Consider the following 14,424-nt stretch of genomic DNA (forward strand, 5'->3'; position numbering starts at 1 on the left):
TTTTATATTATTATAACTTATTGTGTGGCCAAAAGTTAAATCACTATTATTTTATAGTTACCTTAAGAGTTAAGATAAAAATACATTTAAAAAAAAAGAAACAAATAGTCTTAGAATAGCACAATTTTTTTTTTTAAATAATTCATTGAAAAACTATTTTTTCCACTTGAAAATAATATGTGCCCAAACAAAAGAAACTATATCTCATAAAATATACAAAAAATACTAAGTAATCGGTAATTAATATTTCTTAATTGCATCTTGTATGTGTTGTTGTCTGTGTGTGCCATCACAAAATGGTCGATGAGATGTTTGTTTACAATTGCATAACCAATATTCTTTGGTTTCTGCTACTTGAACTCGAACTGGTTTCATTGTTATTCGAAATTTTTGATTTTTATGAGTACCATCACAAAATGGCTGAAATTAAATAAATACAAATATGAAATATTATTATTTTTTCTTAATAATAATAATATTATAACTACAGTTTTTTAATTTAATTTAAGTCAATAATACATTAAGTTTGTATATAAGCCCGTGCATACCTGTTGTCGACTCATACCACAAGAACACCAATTATACTTTTTGTCTTTCTCTAGTGTAATTTTAAATGGCCTTTTATCATAAATTACACCCAATTGCTTTTGTTGTGCTGCTGTATAGACGTCTTCTAATAAGTTTTTTGGTAGTATTTCATCTATTTTCTTAGAATAAACTCTCTGGAATAATATTTATAAATTAATAAATAAAACTATCAATAACTATTGAGATTTATTTCTGTTTTTTTTTCATTCATAAAAGATTATGTTTGGAACAAAATAAATAGATTTTATAATACTATATGAATGTATTTTTCTACATAAACAATTATTTAGTATTATTAAAAGTAATTTAAACGTTTTTTGTAGTAACAATGCATTGGTCAATGTTACAAATATTACACTTTTAATTTGTTTAAAATAATGTTGAATAGTTTTAAAAACTTAAAATATATGAAGATGTCTAGTTTAACATTTTTAAAGAAGTGTAATGGTCAAAATTATTAATTGAGGTACTTATAATTTGATTGGAAGTATTTAGTATGATATATTGCAATACATGGCAGTATGCATACAATTAATTTTTTTTTATTATTTTTTTTTTTTGAAATTAAAAGCAGCTTGAGTCACTGATAAACAAATTAAAGAGGTGAAATGTGTAAGAAAGCTCAAATATAATAAATTATCAATTATAAATATAACTGATTTATATTAAAAACAATTAATAACATAGCACTGGTAGCTTGGATCAAGGTGACTAAGACAGTAAGACTTAAATTGTGTAAAAACGTCTAATTTTCAAAAATAAATAATAATACCTATACTTAATACTAGGCAATCTTTTAAAAATGTAATGAAATGTATTATTATTTTTTTGTGTTTTAAAATTGTACACTAATGAATATAGTTTATATGGTTTTTAAAGTTCAAAACTGTAATACTTCTTACTAAATAAAGCATTTAAAAAGCGGTTTGCAAAAATGAGATTTAATTCAGTGAGAATAGACAGAAGTCAATAATTATTGTCTAAATCATTATAGTTTTGTTGTAATTGCAATACTCACATAACTCATTAATGGTTTTATTCTGCAGGTCAACTTGCTAATATTCAGTAACATATTTAATTTAGTATATAAGATGCAAGCACGTTTTTTGGACAAAAATACGAAATACTTAAAGAAATTTAAGAAATAAGAATTAACATTTAATTTTAAATAGTAGTTATACGATTATATGAAAAATGAAATATTCTGCCGTACAGAACACGATTAATACGAGTGAGTTGTGATAAGCGATAAGCCGACAAATGATAACAATGACTGACAGAACTGAACGTAGCGACGGCTGACGAAACGCCTCATTTATTGATGATTGTGTTCATATATCGCAGATTGAGTCAGTGACCTCATTGCACTGCACACTGAGCCCTCGACCCCTTCTTCATAGTTTCCACTTTCCCAGCTACACAGCGATTGTAAAAACATCTGTTTTAGTGAGGGACTCATCGCGATGATTAGTATTTTTCTTTGATGTTTTTGTACATTTCGTTTATTTTTTAAAACTTATACTACACAACTTTGCAGTTAGCAGTGTTAGCTCACAATACAACGATTTACGTCTCCCGGTCGCTTTGTACTGTACACACGTTCGACCTTACACGTTGTTCCCAATTATTATTAACCATTGTTGGTGCTTTGTTATTCATCATCGACATAAAGACATAATATTAAACTATAGGAAGTCAATAAACATATAGTTATGAGTGGCTTAACTCCCGAAGAGGTAAGAAATATTTGATACGGTTTAAAATTATTTGTGTTAAAACCAACAGTAATGGGTACTCAGGGTAATTATGTACAGTGCACATAAATAATTTGTGAAGTGGTGTGTACTTGAATTTGATGTTGGACATCTAACATTTTTTAGTGGCGAATTTGCACAATCTAGAAATTATTTTCAAAACAATTTTTGATTACTATAGTACTATCTTGTGATCCTGGTTTGATATCTATCCATCAGAGGTTTAATTTTTGGTCTTAATCATGGTCTATTTTGTCTGTGTGATTTGATTTACTAAAATAAAACATTGAATGCTAATGATTAAATATACTTATAGGTATAAATTATTATATTTATACATATTAGCAAAGATCCTAACGAAGAGTAATTTTTGACAGTTTATTAATGAACTAGGAATATTATAATAAATTAATAAATAATATTTATGTTTGTTTTAGATATTTTAGACCTTAAAAGTGCATTACTGTAACAAAAACATATAACAGAACTTAAAATAAATTATATTTAAATAGATTGTTGAAAAATTGTGTTAATTTAAACACTGATTGTTCTAGAAATATTTATTATAAATAACCGTTAAAAATAAATTTTGTATACCTGAAAAATAAATCACAATTTATGTTTAGCATATTAGATAACATTTACCAAATAAATATAAATATAATTGTATAAGGCAATTTAAAAGCTTTGCCTTGTCATAATTAATTTATAAGTAATTGATTACTTTTTATTTACCTAGAACAAATTAAACATATTTAAGTAAAAGTTCTTATTTATGCATAATGTATCTAATATAACTTTTTGTCAGTTGGACTGTTGGTAATTTGTATTATAGACTAGTTAGGTTTTGTTATGAATCAACTGTAATATATTATTGATTTGTAATATTACGTATTTATGTTTTATTATGGTATGTAATTTTATAAACATGTTTTTGTCTGCAATTTTTTTTTTTAATAATGTAAGACTGAAAAATTAAATATATTGGTTGATAAGTTATGGTGGAGTGGAAGTTGTTTTTTTGTTATTTGGATCTATGTTTTGGACTAATATTATTTTTTGTTACAGATAAGGAGACGTCGCTTAGCACGTTTAGCTGCTGTAAATACGACAAGAGTTCCAACACCAACAGTGTCTGATGTTATTCCACAGCAAATTCCACAATGTAACATAAATTATTTGAACACTATATCAAATACAAATTAATTTAAAATATAACATTTTATTTTACTTATTGTAGTGCCCACAAGAATAACATTTGCAACACAGCCAATTAAAACTGAGTCAAAAAATTTACCTATGGAAGTTGAAAACAGCAGTACTGATGTGGAGATCAAAAACAATATTGTTTCTCCAATTAAAGCCCCTGGACCATCTACAATTATTACCCCAGAAGAAGATTCAGGATTTGAAAATATGGAAGTTGATGAACTTAAGGAATCTAATTTTCAAGAAAGCATCACAAGAAAAAGACCATTGGAATTACCAGTGGTAATTTTTTAAAATAAAATATACTTTTTATGGTCTATTATGATTATGTTTATATTTTTTAGAATTTTCCCAAAGAAGATATAACCTTTGTTGTTGTTTTAAAAATGTTGGATGTATCTTGGAGTGATGAAAGTAAAGGTTTATTTTTGCCAGAATTAGCTGCTTATATGGAAAATGAAAAAAAGCAGGATTACGAATCTCTTGAGATACCAGTATGTATGATTTACCTAACTATTAATTGATAATAAATTATAACAATATATTGTATAAAATGTATGAAATTTGCATATTGCATTGTGTATTTATATATATATATATATATTATATACAATATATTTATATTTATTTATTATTAGACACTGTACTAGAATATTAAAATAGATACCTATGTAAACTTGACATTTTTATTAGATTAGGCATAAGTCATTCTCCAATAGAAAATAAAAAAATGATCAATTCCAAATTGATGCATTAAAAATATGTATTGTTCTCAGAGCTGTAACTAGGGTGAGGCGAGTGAGACTTTTGCCTTGAGCGCCTAATGCTGGGGGCGTAAAAATATTAAATGATTAACTTAAGAAAAAATATTATTACCAATATAAGATTTTTTACCGATCTGTAGGTATAATGTAGGCTAAAAATTTTATTTCTTGTTTTGATCGAAACCTAATTACATAATAGTTTTTAGATATTTCCTACTCTTATTATGAAATATTAAAAACTGCGAGTGTGTCACCCCCCACTGCCATCACCTAGATGGTGTATTACTATAGTTCTGCCTCAGAATAAAAACTGACTCAATACGGCTCTGATTGTTCTATAAGTCAAGTATTTACTAATAATTCAATAAAATAATAATATAATTGGAAGCAATTAAATAATCTGCAATTTTATACAACCATCGAGACATTTTGATTTTTACCCAATACTTTAGCTGGTGGTTTATTAATATTATAGTTTAAAGCAGCAATTCTCAACTTTTTTAAATTCACGACCCTCTATAATGTCACCTAGATTTTTGTTAACCTTTTTATGATGTATAATGTTATGATTATTACTATGGATTGGCAACCTTAAAAAATTGTTGGTGAATCTTAGATTGAGAATCGCTGATTTAAAGTGTATTCTATCCTAAATAAGAGTAACCTTAGTGATAATTGAGGTAATCAGTTTAGTCAGAAATATGCTCCTTTACAAAATAGTTGTTGTCAAATATTGTCTTTTGTTTTTATATATGACGATCGACCGCACCATATACTATGATGAGTAAAATCACTTTACTGTGTTAATCTTGTAAAAATTCAATCTAGACTGATGTTTGAATAACAAAGTAATTCGCATGACTTTGTGTTTAACATTTGCATTTCTGTTGCTATGCATAGTAACCTGCCGCTTGAGGTTACTCTTATTTGAGACAGAGAAATATTTTTTTAAAACTGTTGGGTAAGTTTTATCATAGAAAACATAACTATAACCTAACTGTTGTACTAATGTATGAAGAGTTCTGATTTAATTAATTGCAACCAATAAATAAATCAAAGGATTTTGAAGTATTTTACTAAATTTCAATATTAATTGAAGAATGGACGCATTCTGTCATTGCTAAATTATTCCTTTGACTTTAACTTCAGGTAATTGGCTATTTTATTAACTTCAATGATTGTTTTTATTATAACTGAATAGTTCTCTTAAATTGTGAATATTGCCACTATTCTAAATACCTATCTGGTTGTTGAATATAATTTTAATCTTTTTAATTTTGATATAATAGTATTTTGGATACTTTAAACAATTTCATTACTTCCATTTATATAATTGTAAATCATATTATGATACTAAAAAATCAAATCTATATGTATTATATTATATAGAGAAACAAATAGCGTGCACTTAAAATTTTTTTAATATAATAGGACAAAATTAGAGTGACATAAGGTAAATTTCTTATAACAGTAATGCACGTTGAATACAACTTTAAAAATGTATTATTAAAAAAAAAATATTACATTTAAATCTTGTGATTCCCATATTGAGGGTAACTATCCTATAATATGTTAAAGGTTTTAAAAATTAAATTAAAGATTTAATAAAAGCTATTTATGATTAAAAATTAATTAATTATGAATATGTTTTTAATAACTTATTTAATATTAGTGCTTAATTTAAATTACCTGGTATTATTTGATTTTTATTAATATATTTTAGAATATTATAAGCATGGCTATTCAAGAAGCTCTTATCTTAGTTAAAAAAAATTCCAAGATTTCTCAGATAAATGATAAACTTGAATACTTTGCCGTAGACTATTTTGAAGCTTCATACACAGCTGGAGGATTAAAATATTTGTTTGATTGTTATGATCGTGTTGAAGAAGAAAAACGTCAATATCCTAAAGTAAAAATTATTTTTTCACTCATTATTTGTATTAATTTACTAACCACTTTTATCTTTTATAGAGGAGTAGTACTCCTAAAGTTTTATCAGCATTGACCAATTTACGTTCACAATGTGTGAATCATTGTATCACATTACTTACTCACGAATGGATTATGGATGATAGAGATTGGGTTCGATTTTTTACACCTATGCATTCGCCCCTTACACAATATTTGTTGAGGGGAAAAGTGCCTAGAGGTTTTATGAATGAAATATTGAATCGTGCAGCTATGAATCAAGACTTAATGGAAAAAGTAAGTAAACAGTATTTAAGTAAGTATTTTAATTTACACAAAATTCATACTTCTTTTTTTTAGATTTTTGTTCCAATACTAGAACACCTGTACCGTTTGATGCAAAATGCTAGTTTTGTTGGCTCTACACATCGTAAACCCATTGAAGTGCTTAATGAACTTACTTCATTACCTTTATTTGCATCCAAAAATACTTTACCTATATGTACTTTAATAGTTAAATTAGTAAGTTGGTGTTAAACTTTTCTGAATAAGTATTATTTTTATAAAATGTATGTTAATATTTTTAGAAACAATTTATGCCAATACAATATACTTTAAGTGGTGGTCGTGAACTATCTCATACATCATATTTAGGACCATTTCTTTCCGTTTCATTATTTGCTGAAGATGACCCTAAAGTAATTGATAAATTATTAAATTTTACTTCATTATCAGACAAAACTGGGTTAATTGGAACTCTTAGACAAGAATTACAAACAACTCGTGTAAGTAATTAAATTAGTGAAATGTTGGCATTATAATAATATATTAGTTATATTTTTTATTTTATTTATTATCTAAATGAATTAGTTGAAGAGGGTTGTTCTTAAAAAATGCACTTCTAGATTATTTTTCTACATAATTTTCAGTTGTATTTAAATATTTGTTATATCTATACTTTCTGTGTTATGACTAATTTTTTTTATGCTAGTGTAGTAGAATTGTTGTTTAAATATAAATTAACATTTGTAATAAAAATTTAATTTTGAATTAATGAACAACTTGTATACATTTCACTTAAAAAAAAAAAAATTAAAATACTTTTATTGATTTAATAAAAATACTAAACAGTACTGATAATATATATCTTTAATATCTAGTTATGAAAAAAAACTATGAAAATTATTAATTTTTGCAGAAATGAACAATTTGAAATTACTTATCATTATTATCCAAATTGCTTGTTCATATGTTTTAATACTCGAGGTAATACATGATAATGATACACGCCATATTGATAGCACATGACATGTTTATACATTATGTAGTTCAACATAGATATTATATTAATATATAGGAATTGATGCTGGATTGCATTAGTAGCCTATAATTAGTCCATAAATTCTATTATACAATTAAAGAAATCAATTTTTTATGCAATCCGGCATGAATAATTTAAGCATGGTTATATCGAGGACACTTGTTCTTAACTTATTTGTAATTCAGCAGTTATAAATCCTTTTTCTATAGTTGATCTTACATATATTTAAGTATCTTTGGTTATACTTTAATATATATGGCTTTTACATATAAAAATAATTAATAATTTTAGTTTTAGTAGAAACTTAAATACATATATCACAATTAAATAATATACTTGGGATTATTATTTTTTTAGAACGAATTGAACAAAATTATATATAATTTGGTAGTAAATTCATGTTCACGAGATACAACAATGGATTATATTTCTAAAGTGTTGGTATATAATGAGAAACGTTGCAAAATGCGTGTAGATGAACGAACAATTGCTGGTGATGGTTTCATGTTGAATTTATTATCTGCTTTACAAGAGTTATCAGTGAAGGTAATTGATGAAATATTTAATAAATTCTATCGGTCTTTTTATTTAATGTTATAATTTTCAGATCAAATTGGATAAAGTAGATCCAATGTACATGTTTAATTCCAAACATTCATTAATTGATTTATCATCAGATACAAGACTGAAATTTACATCCCAAGAAGCTGCTGAATGGATCTCAACATGTATGTTTATAATTCACAGATTTAATTCATTGAATGTAATTATAATTTATTTTATTTGTTATTTATAGTACAACCTCTTAAAGATGTAAAGTTTTCCACTCGATGTTGGTTTTTAACATTATATTGTCACCATGTAGCTTTAATACCAGCTTTCACTAAACATACTAGAAGGTATAGAACTGTAAGAGATCTTCAAAAATTGGTAAGTACAATCAATCATTATTTTTACTATTAGTTATTGAATAACTTTATGCTTTGTTTAAATAAATGTAGATTGACGAAATAGCAAATTCAGAATCTGAATGGAAGAGTAACCCCACATTAGCTGCAAGAAATAAAGAATTAATGAAGAAATGGAGAGTGCAGCTTAAGGTAACATAACATTTTTATTTTGTATAAACTGATACCAATGTAATATTTTACATTCATGATTTTGTAGAAACTATTAAAAAGCAAATCATGTGGAGAAATAGTATTATACGATCCATCTCTTATAACACGTTGTATTGTATTTTATTCAACGGTTGCTGAGTTTATGCTATCTATTCATCAAGGTTACCTTTTTGTACCAAATACTGATATAAAGTTTCCTGCTGAAGTTCCAATTATATTAGCTGCTACTCCAGAATGGTTTGTTGAAGATATTGCAGACTTCCTATTATTCATCCTGCAGTAAGTGATTCTATTTACTGTATTATAAAGCTCAATAATATAATATTGTAATTTGATTTTAGATATGCCCCCAAGGCCATTGAATTCAAGTTCTTTGATAAATTATTAACATGGATTCTTGTTTGTATTTGTTCACCGGCTGCTTTTAAAAATCCTTATCTCATAGCAAAACTTATTGAAGTTTTATTTGTATTAAATCCAAGTATTCAGCCAAGGACCGAAGTTTTGAATAATATGATGATGAGCCATCCACTTTCAATCTCTCACCTTCCTTCTGCTCTAATGAAATTTTATACAGGTATTTTAGTGGTTTATATTAATATTAAAATTTTCTAAATGGTTTCAAACCCTTTAAAATAAAATAAAATATAAAAATGTTCTTTAACTGTTAATTTTTTTTTATTATTTAGTAATTGAATCTACTGGAGCTAGTTCCGAATTTTATGATAAGTTTACTATACGTTACCATATTAGTTTAATTCTCAAAAGTATGTGGGAAAGCCCTATGCACAGAAGTTCAGTTATTGCAGAATCCAAGTGTGTCATTATTAAAATACAACTGTTAAATTTGTGCTTATTAATATTATTTTATTTTATTTTTCATGGTAGGACTGGAATACAATTTGTCAAATTTGTAAATATGTTGATAAATGACACTACATTCTTGTTGGATGAGAGTTTGGAGTCGTTAAAGCGTATCCATGAAGTACAAGAACAAATGGCAGATACGGCTACTTGGAATAATCTACCTGAAGATATTCAGCAATCTCGAAATAGACAGCTTTCTGCTGATGAACGACAATGCCGGTTTGTGAAAATAGTTTCAATTTCAGAATATTTTATTGATGTCATTATTATGATTTTTTAGTTCCTATTTAACTTTGGCACAAGAGACTGTAGATATGTTCCATTATCTTACAAAGGATATCAAAGAACCCTTTATGCGACCTGAATTAGTTAATCGGCTTACAGCTATGTTGAATTTCAATTTACAGCAATTATGTGGTCCTAAATGTAAAAATTTAAAAGTTAAGACACCAGAAAATTATGGTTGGGAGCCTAGAAGATTGCTTAAGCAATTAATTGACATTTATTTACATTTGGATTGTGAAGAGTTTGCTGCAGCTATTGCTGCTGATGAAGTAACTTTCTGATAATTAATCATTTTTTTTTTACCTTTTTTTAAGTACTCTACTAATGATTCTTTAAAATAATTTAGCGATCGTTTAGAATAGAGTTATTTGAAGATGCAGCAAACCGAATGTTGAGAGTTTTAAATTCATCGAAAATAGAAGCGATGCAATTTCAAAGTTTGGCTATTAAGGCAAATGAAGTATCTATTCAAAATATTAAAAAAGAAGTTGATTTCAATGATGCTCCTGATGAATTTAGAGGTTTTACAGAAAATATTTTGTCAAGTTTCAAAATACTCATAGTTATTATTAAATTTCAGATCCATTGATGGATACTTTGATGGATGATCCAGTAACATTACCAAGCAGTGGAAAAGTCATGGATCGACCAGTTATAATTCGTCATTTATTAAATTCACAGACAGATCCATTTAACCGACAACCGTTAAGTGAAGATGATTTAACTCCTGGTAATATTATTAAATTAATTTAATGATTAATAACTTGGTTTTCAGTATTAATTTATTTTTTTTTAAAATAGAAAGTCATAAAATTAATAATTATTCATTAACTGTGGACATTGATTATACAGACATTGACTACTGTTACATATGCACAGGTTTAAGAAATCAAAATAAATTAGTCTTAAATATTTTCCTTTTATTTTAATGTTTTAAGTTAAAACAATGATTAGGTGCTTTAGCGATAAAATTGTTTTAATTACTGCATAATAAAATAATTAATGATTAATTTGTGATTGCATAATATATATCTATAATTTTTCAGTTTTTAAATTCAAACATAATTCACTTTTCAGTAGTCAAGGCCAACTTCATTTTGGTAATCATTTAACTTTTAGGTTTAAATAAGTTAGCAATAGTATAATATAGGAGCTGTTAAATTGGAAATGTTTAATATGGTTTCATTATATTCAGTACTATGGTTTTTATAGAATTAAAATATAAAATAATATGTACCTAAATTTTTAAGTAGATTATAACGGTAAAATATTGTAATTTAAAAATGTTTGTTCAAAAATTAAAATATTTCAAAAACAAATAATATCAGAACCTTTAAATTTGATTAGAAGTCAATTCACTTCCAATATCAAAACCTACATCACTAAATTGGTTCTGCTGGATGCAAATTTTATGTTTTATGTTTTTTTATATGTAGACAAAATATATAGGACATTGTGCATTGTGTTGTTATGTAATATTATGGTTTACCGTTTTCTTAAAAAAATGCAAAAAATAATAGTTTTAAAATATACTAAGTAATTTTATTATATAATATCAAAAAAATATTGCAGTTTTTTAAAATCTGTCTATATATTTTTTTTAGAGCTTTAAAAATCAATTTTATATTAAATTTATTTTTATTTACAGCAACGGATCTGAAAGAAAAAATTCAAAAATGGAAAATAGAAAAACTAAAAGCATTATCTCAAAAACCTCAACAATAAGAAAAGAAATATTTAGTGAAATATTGATAATAATTAAAAACGATAATAATATTAAATTTAGTATAATGTATCCAAGTAAAATCACTTTTTAATATTTATCTTTAGTTTTAATTATACTATTTATTTATGTGATAAAAGAATGTGTTCTTAACACTAATAAAAGACTAAGATAATACATATAAAATCCATACATTATATGTATATTATATAAAATCATACGTATCATAATATATGTATTAATTGATTTATTTAATAGTAGTTTGGTGGATCTAAGATTTGTATTTATGAAGATAATTGTTAATAAATATTACACGCACAAATTTAAATAAAGTTATCTATAAGTTTATTATGATTTGTAAAAAATGTATTGACAATTTTTTCTTTTTGTATAATTATTTGATTTAAAAAAAATTGTACAAAATTTTCAAACGTACTTATGCTTATATTGTAAATAATTTAAGAATATAAACTATGATAAAATGTTTTTTATTATTATTAGTTACATATTTATACATATACAGTATTTACTAAGGGAAATAATCCACTACAAAATTTAAATTGACTATAGATGACTAGTTCTTATTAGACTAAACCGTTATTGTAATAAATATATAATAGTTCATTTCATTAATGTATGAATACATAAATATTTATTTTTTTTGTATGTAAAGTACATTTTTTTTGAGTTGGCAGTCTTAAATTCAACACTTTAAAATTACATTATTATTATATAAGTTTATTATTACAGTAGTATTTTATACATGTTGTGATATGTTATTTTCAGTAAATTTTAATAATGTACAGTTTAATTCAATCGTTGTTTTTCCATCTTTGTCTTTTCTGTATTAATAAGCCAAATGCTTATTCAGGGCAACGGAAAAAATAATCAAATAATATCTTTCTCGGATGCACTATTTTTCCTAGTGTCATCAGACGACTTTGCTTTCTTGGGCTGTGGCATACCTGGGAGAAGGGGTTTCTGTCTTTTCAGGAACTGGCGGTATATCAGATTTGACCTAATTGACATGAAATTTGATTAGCAGGATTCATTAAACCATAATATTCAGTTATGTAATATTGTAACATTGTTCACCTTCAGGTCGCCGTCCAGAAAAAACCCAATCTGATGGTATTCCTTGCCAGACCGCGGTTTCAATGTAGTTTTGGCTGGTCTACCGCATCTACACCAATAATACATAATGATGAATATTATCACAACAATAATCAATAAAGCTATGTTCATAATGATTAGAGATCGGAATAATTTTCTATTAAAATAAAACAAGTATAAAATATGGTATATTATAATTTAATATTTAAATACCTAATATAATATTGTAGGTTTAATATAAAGATTAAAGTTGTTTAGTTCTAGATGTAATAAAGAACATATAGGTATTGTTACAAAATTCGGCCACCACCTACGGGACATTACATTTAATGTTACTACACAACATAATCGAGTTCGGTACTAATTACCAAATACAAAACATTTAATAACACTTGATTAAAAAAAAAAAAAAAAAATGGTTTATTGATTTTAGTCAAATATTATAAACCTATTTTACGTAATAGTAATAGTGTAATACGTCTCAGGGGATCGAGAACTAACCCCTTGATTTGGTTTTTTTTTCAAAATAATACATATGCACATTTTATTCTAATGATAATCCTCCCTAGCATTCGTTAATTTTTTTAAAATATGATACGTATATAGATTTTTATAACTATAATAATCGTGGTTGTTCTACGACCTAGACATATTATGTATAATACGATGACAATGTGTTTTTGCGTTATTGCCAGTACGTGCCACGTGGGGTACGCACTTGCAAACTTATTTGAAGCAATCCAACAAAGTTGCTTATAAAATGTCGAAAAACCTCACGATGGTCTTTAGTTATGCTACATTAATTGGTACCTATTGCAATTAAGAAAAACACATCATATCCAAAAATGTTCTACAGCGAACTAAATAATATATAATATGTATATTTATATTGGGTTTATCAATTATTTTTATTCTTCGATTCAACGTAAATATGCAATATGGATCGTGAAGAAGTCTTACTCTCATCTACTTGTGTAGACTTTTAATGATTCCTAAAGTCCCGAGTCCCGACCTCTAGTCGTAATGATATTGCACGCGAGATCACCGATGAGTCAACGGTCTCAAAAATATCAGATCAGTGACACACTCACCTCTGATTTTCGTTGTTGGTGGTGTCCGACGAACTGTGCGAGGACAACGACAGTGTCTCGATGTAGTCGCTCATGTCCGACGTGTAGCTGCTCGTGCTCTGCGAGTCCAAAAACGGCACGACCGAGTTTCCATCCGCATGCACATTAAACCCTGCAACCGACGACGATAGTCACCATTAGCGATTGGTCAGACTTGGTAAAAAAATAAAAAAAATTATATGCCGTCACATTCGGAGATAATTACTATATCATGTGTACCTAATTTGTAAATATAATATATCGATTACCGTCTTCTAATTTTTGGAATTGTTAAGTCTATACAAATAATAGTATAGGACCAATACTATAAGTATTTATGGATAATATTTTCAATTATTTAAATTATTTAAAGGTACTATTTTAGGAGTACGCCATCAGCAGCGATACTAACATCGTTTTTTTTATCAAGTTAACTGAAACAACATTTTTTTACTAGCACATTGACTAGCAGATACCTATTAAGTAAGTTTTAACAAGCTGGTATTATAAAAACAAATTATTAGAATTGTATTCAGTCGATTTATGTGGACAAAATATATCATAATATAATGTTGTGAAAGTATAATATGATGAAATGATGAATTTAGGATTCCGAGAGGCTGGAAAATGAACTCCTGACAGTTGTGTAGCTATATAGC

At 26.3% G+C, this 14,424-nt stretch overlaps 3 protein-coding genes across 6 annotated transcripts in view; 1 reads left to right on the forward strand and 2 right to left on the reverse strand.

Moving 5' to 3' along the window:
• Window positions 1-110: 110 nt before the first annotated feature.
• Window positions 111-1,824, reverse strand: LOC113555562 (CDGSH iron-sulfur domain-containing protein 3, mitochondrial). Its single transcript, XM_026959989.1, has 3 exons — window positions 1,607-1,824; window positions 549-722; window positions 111-420 (listed from the first exon to the last, which is right to left on the reverse strand). Exons 1-3 carry the CDS (start codon window positions 1,658-1,660, stop codon window positions 241-243), a joined length of 408 nt encoding a protein of 135 aa, XP_026815790.1. The 5' UTR covers window positions 1,661-1,824; the 3' UTR covers window positions 111-240.
• Window positions 1,825-2,300: 476 nt separating this feature from the next.
• Window positions 2,301-11,839, forward strand: LOC113555558 (ubiquitin conjugation factor E4 B). Its single transcript, XM_026959985.1, has 20 exons — window positions 2,301-2,324; window positions 3,411-3,507; window positions 3,583-3,833; window positions 3,896-4,045; window positions 6,039-6,227; window positions 6,290-6,523; window positions 6,587-6,748; window positions 6,814-7,011; window positions 7,905-8,093; window positions 8,155-8,275; window positions 8,344-8,477; window positions 8,549-8,647; window positions 8,715-8,947; window positions 9,010-9,245; window positions 9,358-9,484; window positions 9,557-9,754; window positions 9,816-10,089; window positions 10,167-10,341; window positions 10,401-10,550; window positions 11,469-11,839. Exons 1-20 carry the CDS (start codon window positions 2,301-2,303, stop codon window positions 11,543-11,545), a joined length of 3,318 nt encoding a protein of 1,105 aa, XP_026815786.1. The 3' UTR covers window positions 11,546-11,839.
• A 137-nt stretch (window positions 11,840-11,976) lies between these two features.
• LOC113555556 overlaps window positions 11,977-14,424 on the reverse strand; it is a 243,451-nt gene continuing 241,003 nt past the window's right edge. For 2 of the 4 annotated variants that reach the window (XM_026959981.1, XM_026959982.1), the window contains exons 15-17: window positions 13,748-13,898; window positions 12,639-12,726; window positions 11,978-12,561 (exon numbers count right to left, since the gene is read on the reverse strand). In XM_026959981.1, coding sequence (XP_026815782.1) covers window positions 12,475-12,561; window positions 12,639-12,726; window positions 13,748-13,898 — 326 coding nt within the window. In that variant the 3' untranslated portion in view covers window positions 11,978-12,474. Of the gene's footprint in view, window positions 12,562-12,638; window positions 12,727-13,747; window positions 13,899-14,424 lie in introns of all 4 variants that reach the window. The other 2 variants (XM_026959980.1, XM_026959983.1) reach the window with 2 other exon arrangements.

Source organism: Rhopalosiphum maidis, chromosome 4 (genome assembly GCF_003676215.2).
Source record: "Rhopalosiphum maidis isolate BTI-1 chromosome 4, ASM367621v3, whole genome shotgun sequence".
Classification (NCBI taxonomy): domain Eukaryota; kingdom Metazoa; phylum Arthropoda; class Insecta; order Hemiptera; family Aphididae; genus Rhopalosiphum; species Rhopalosiphum maidis.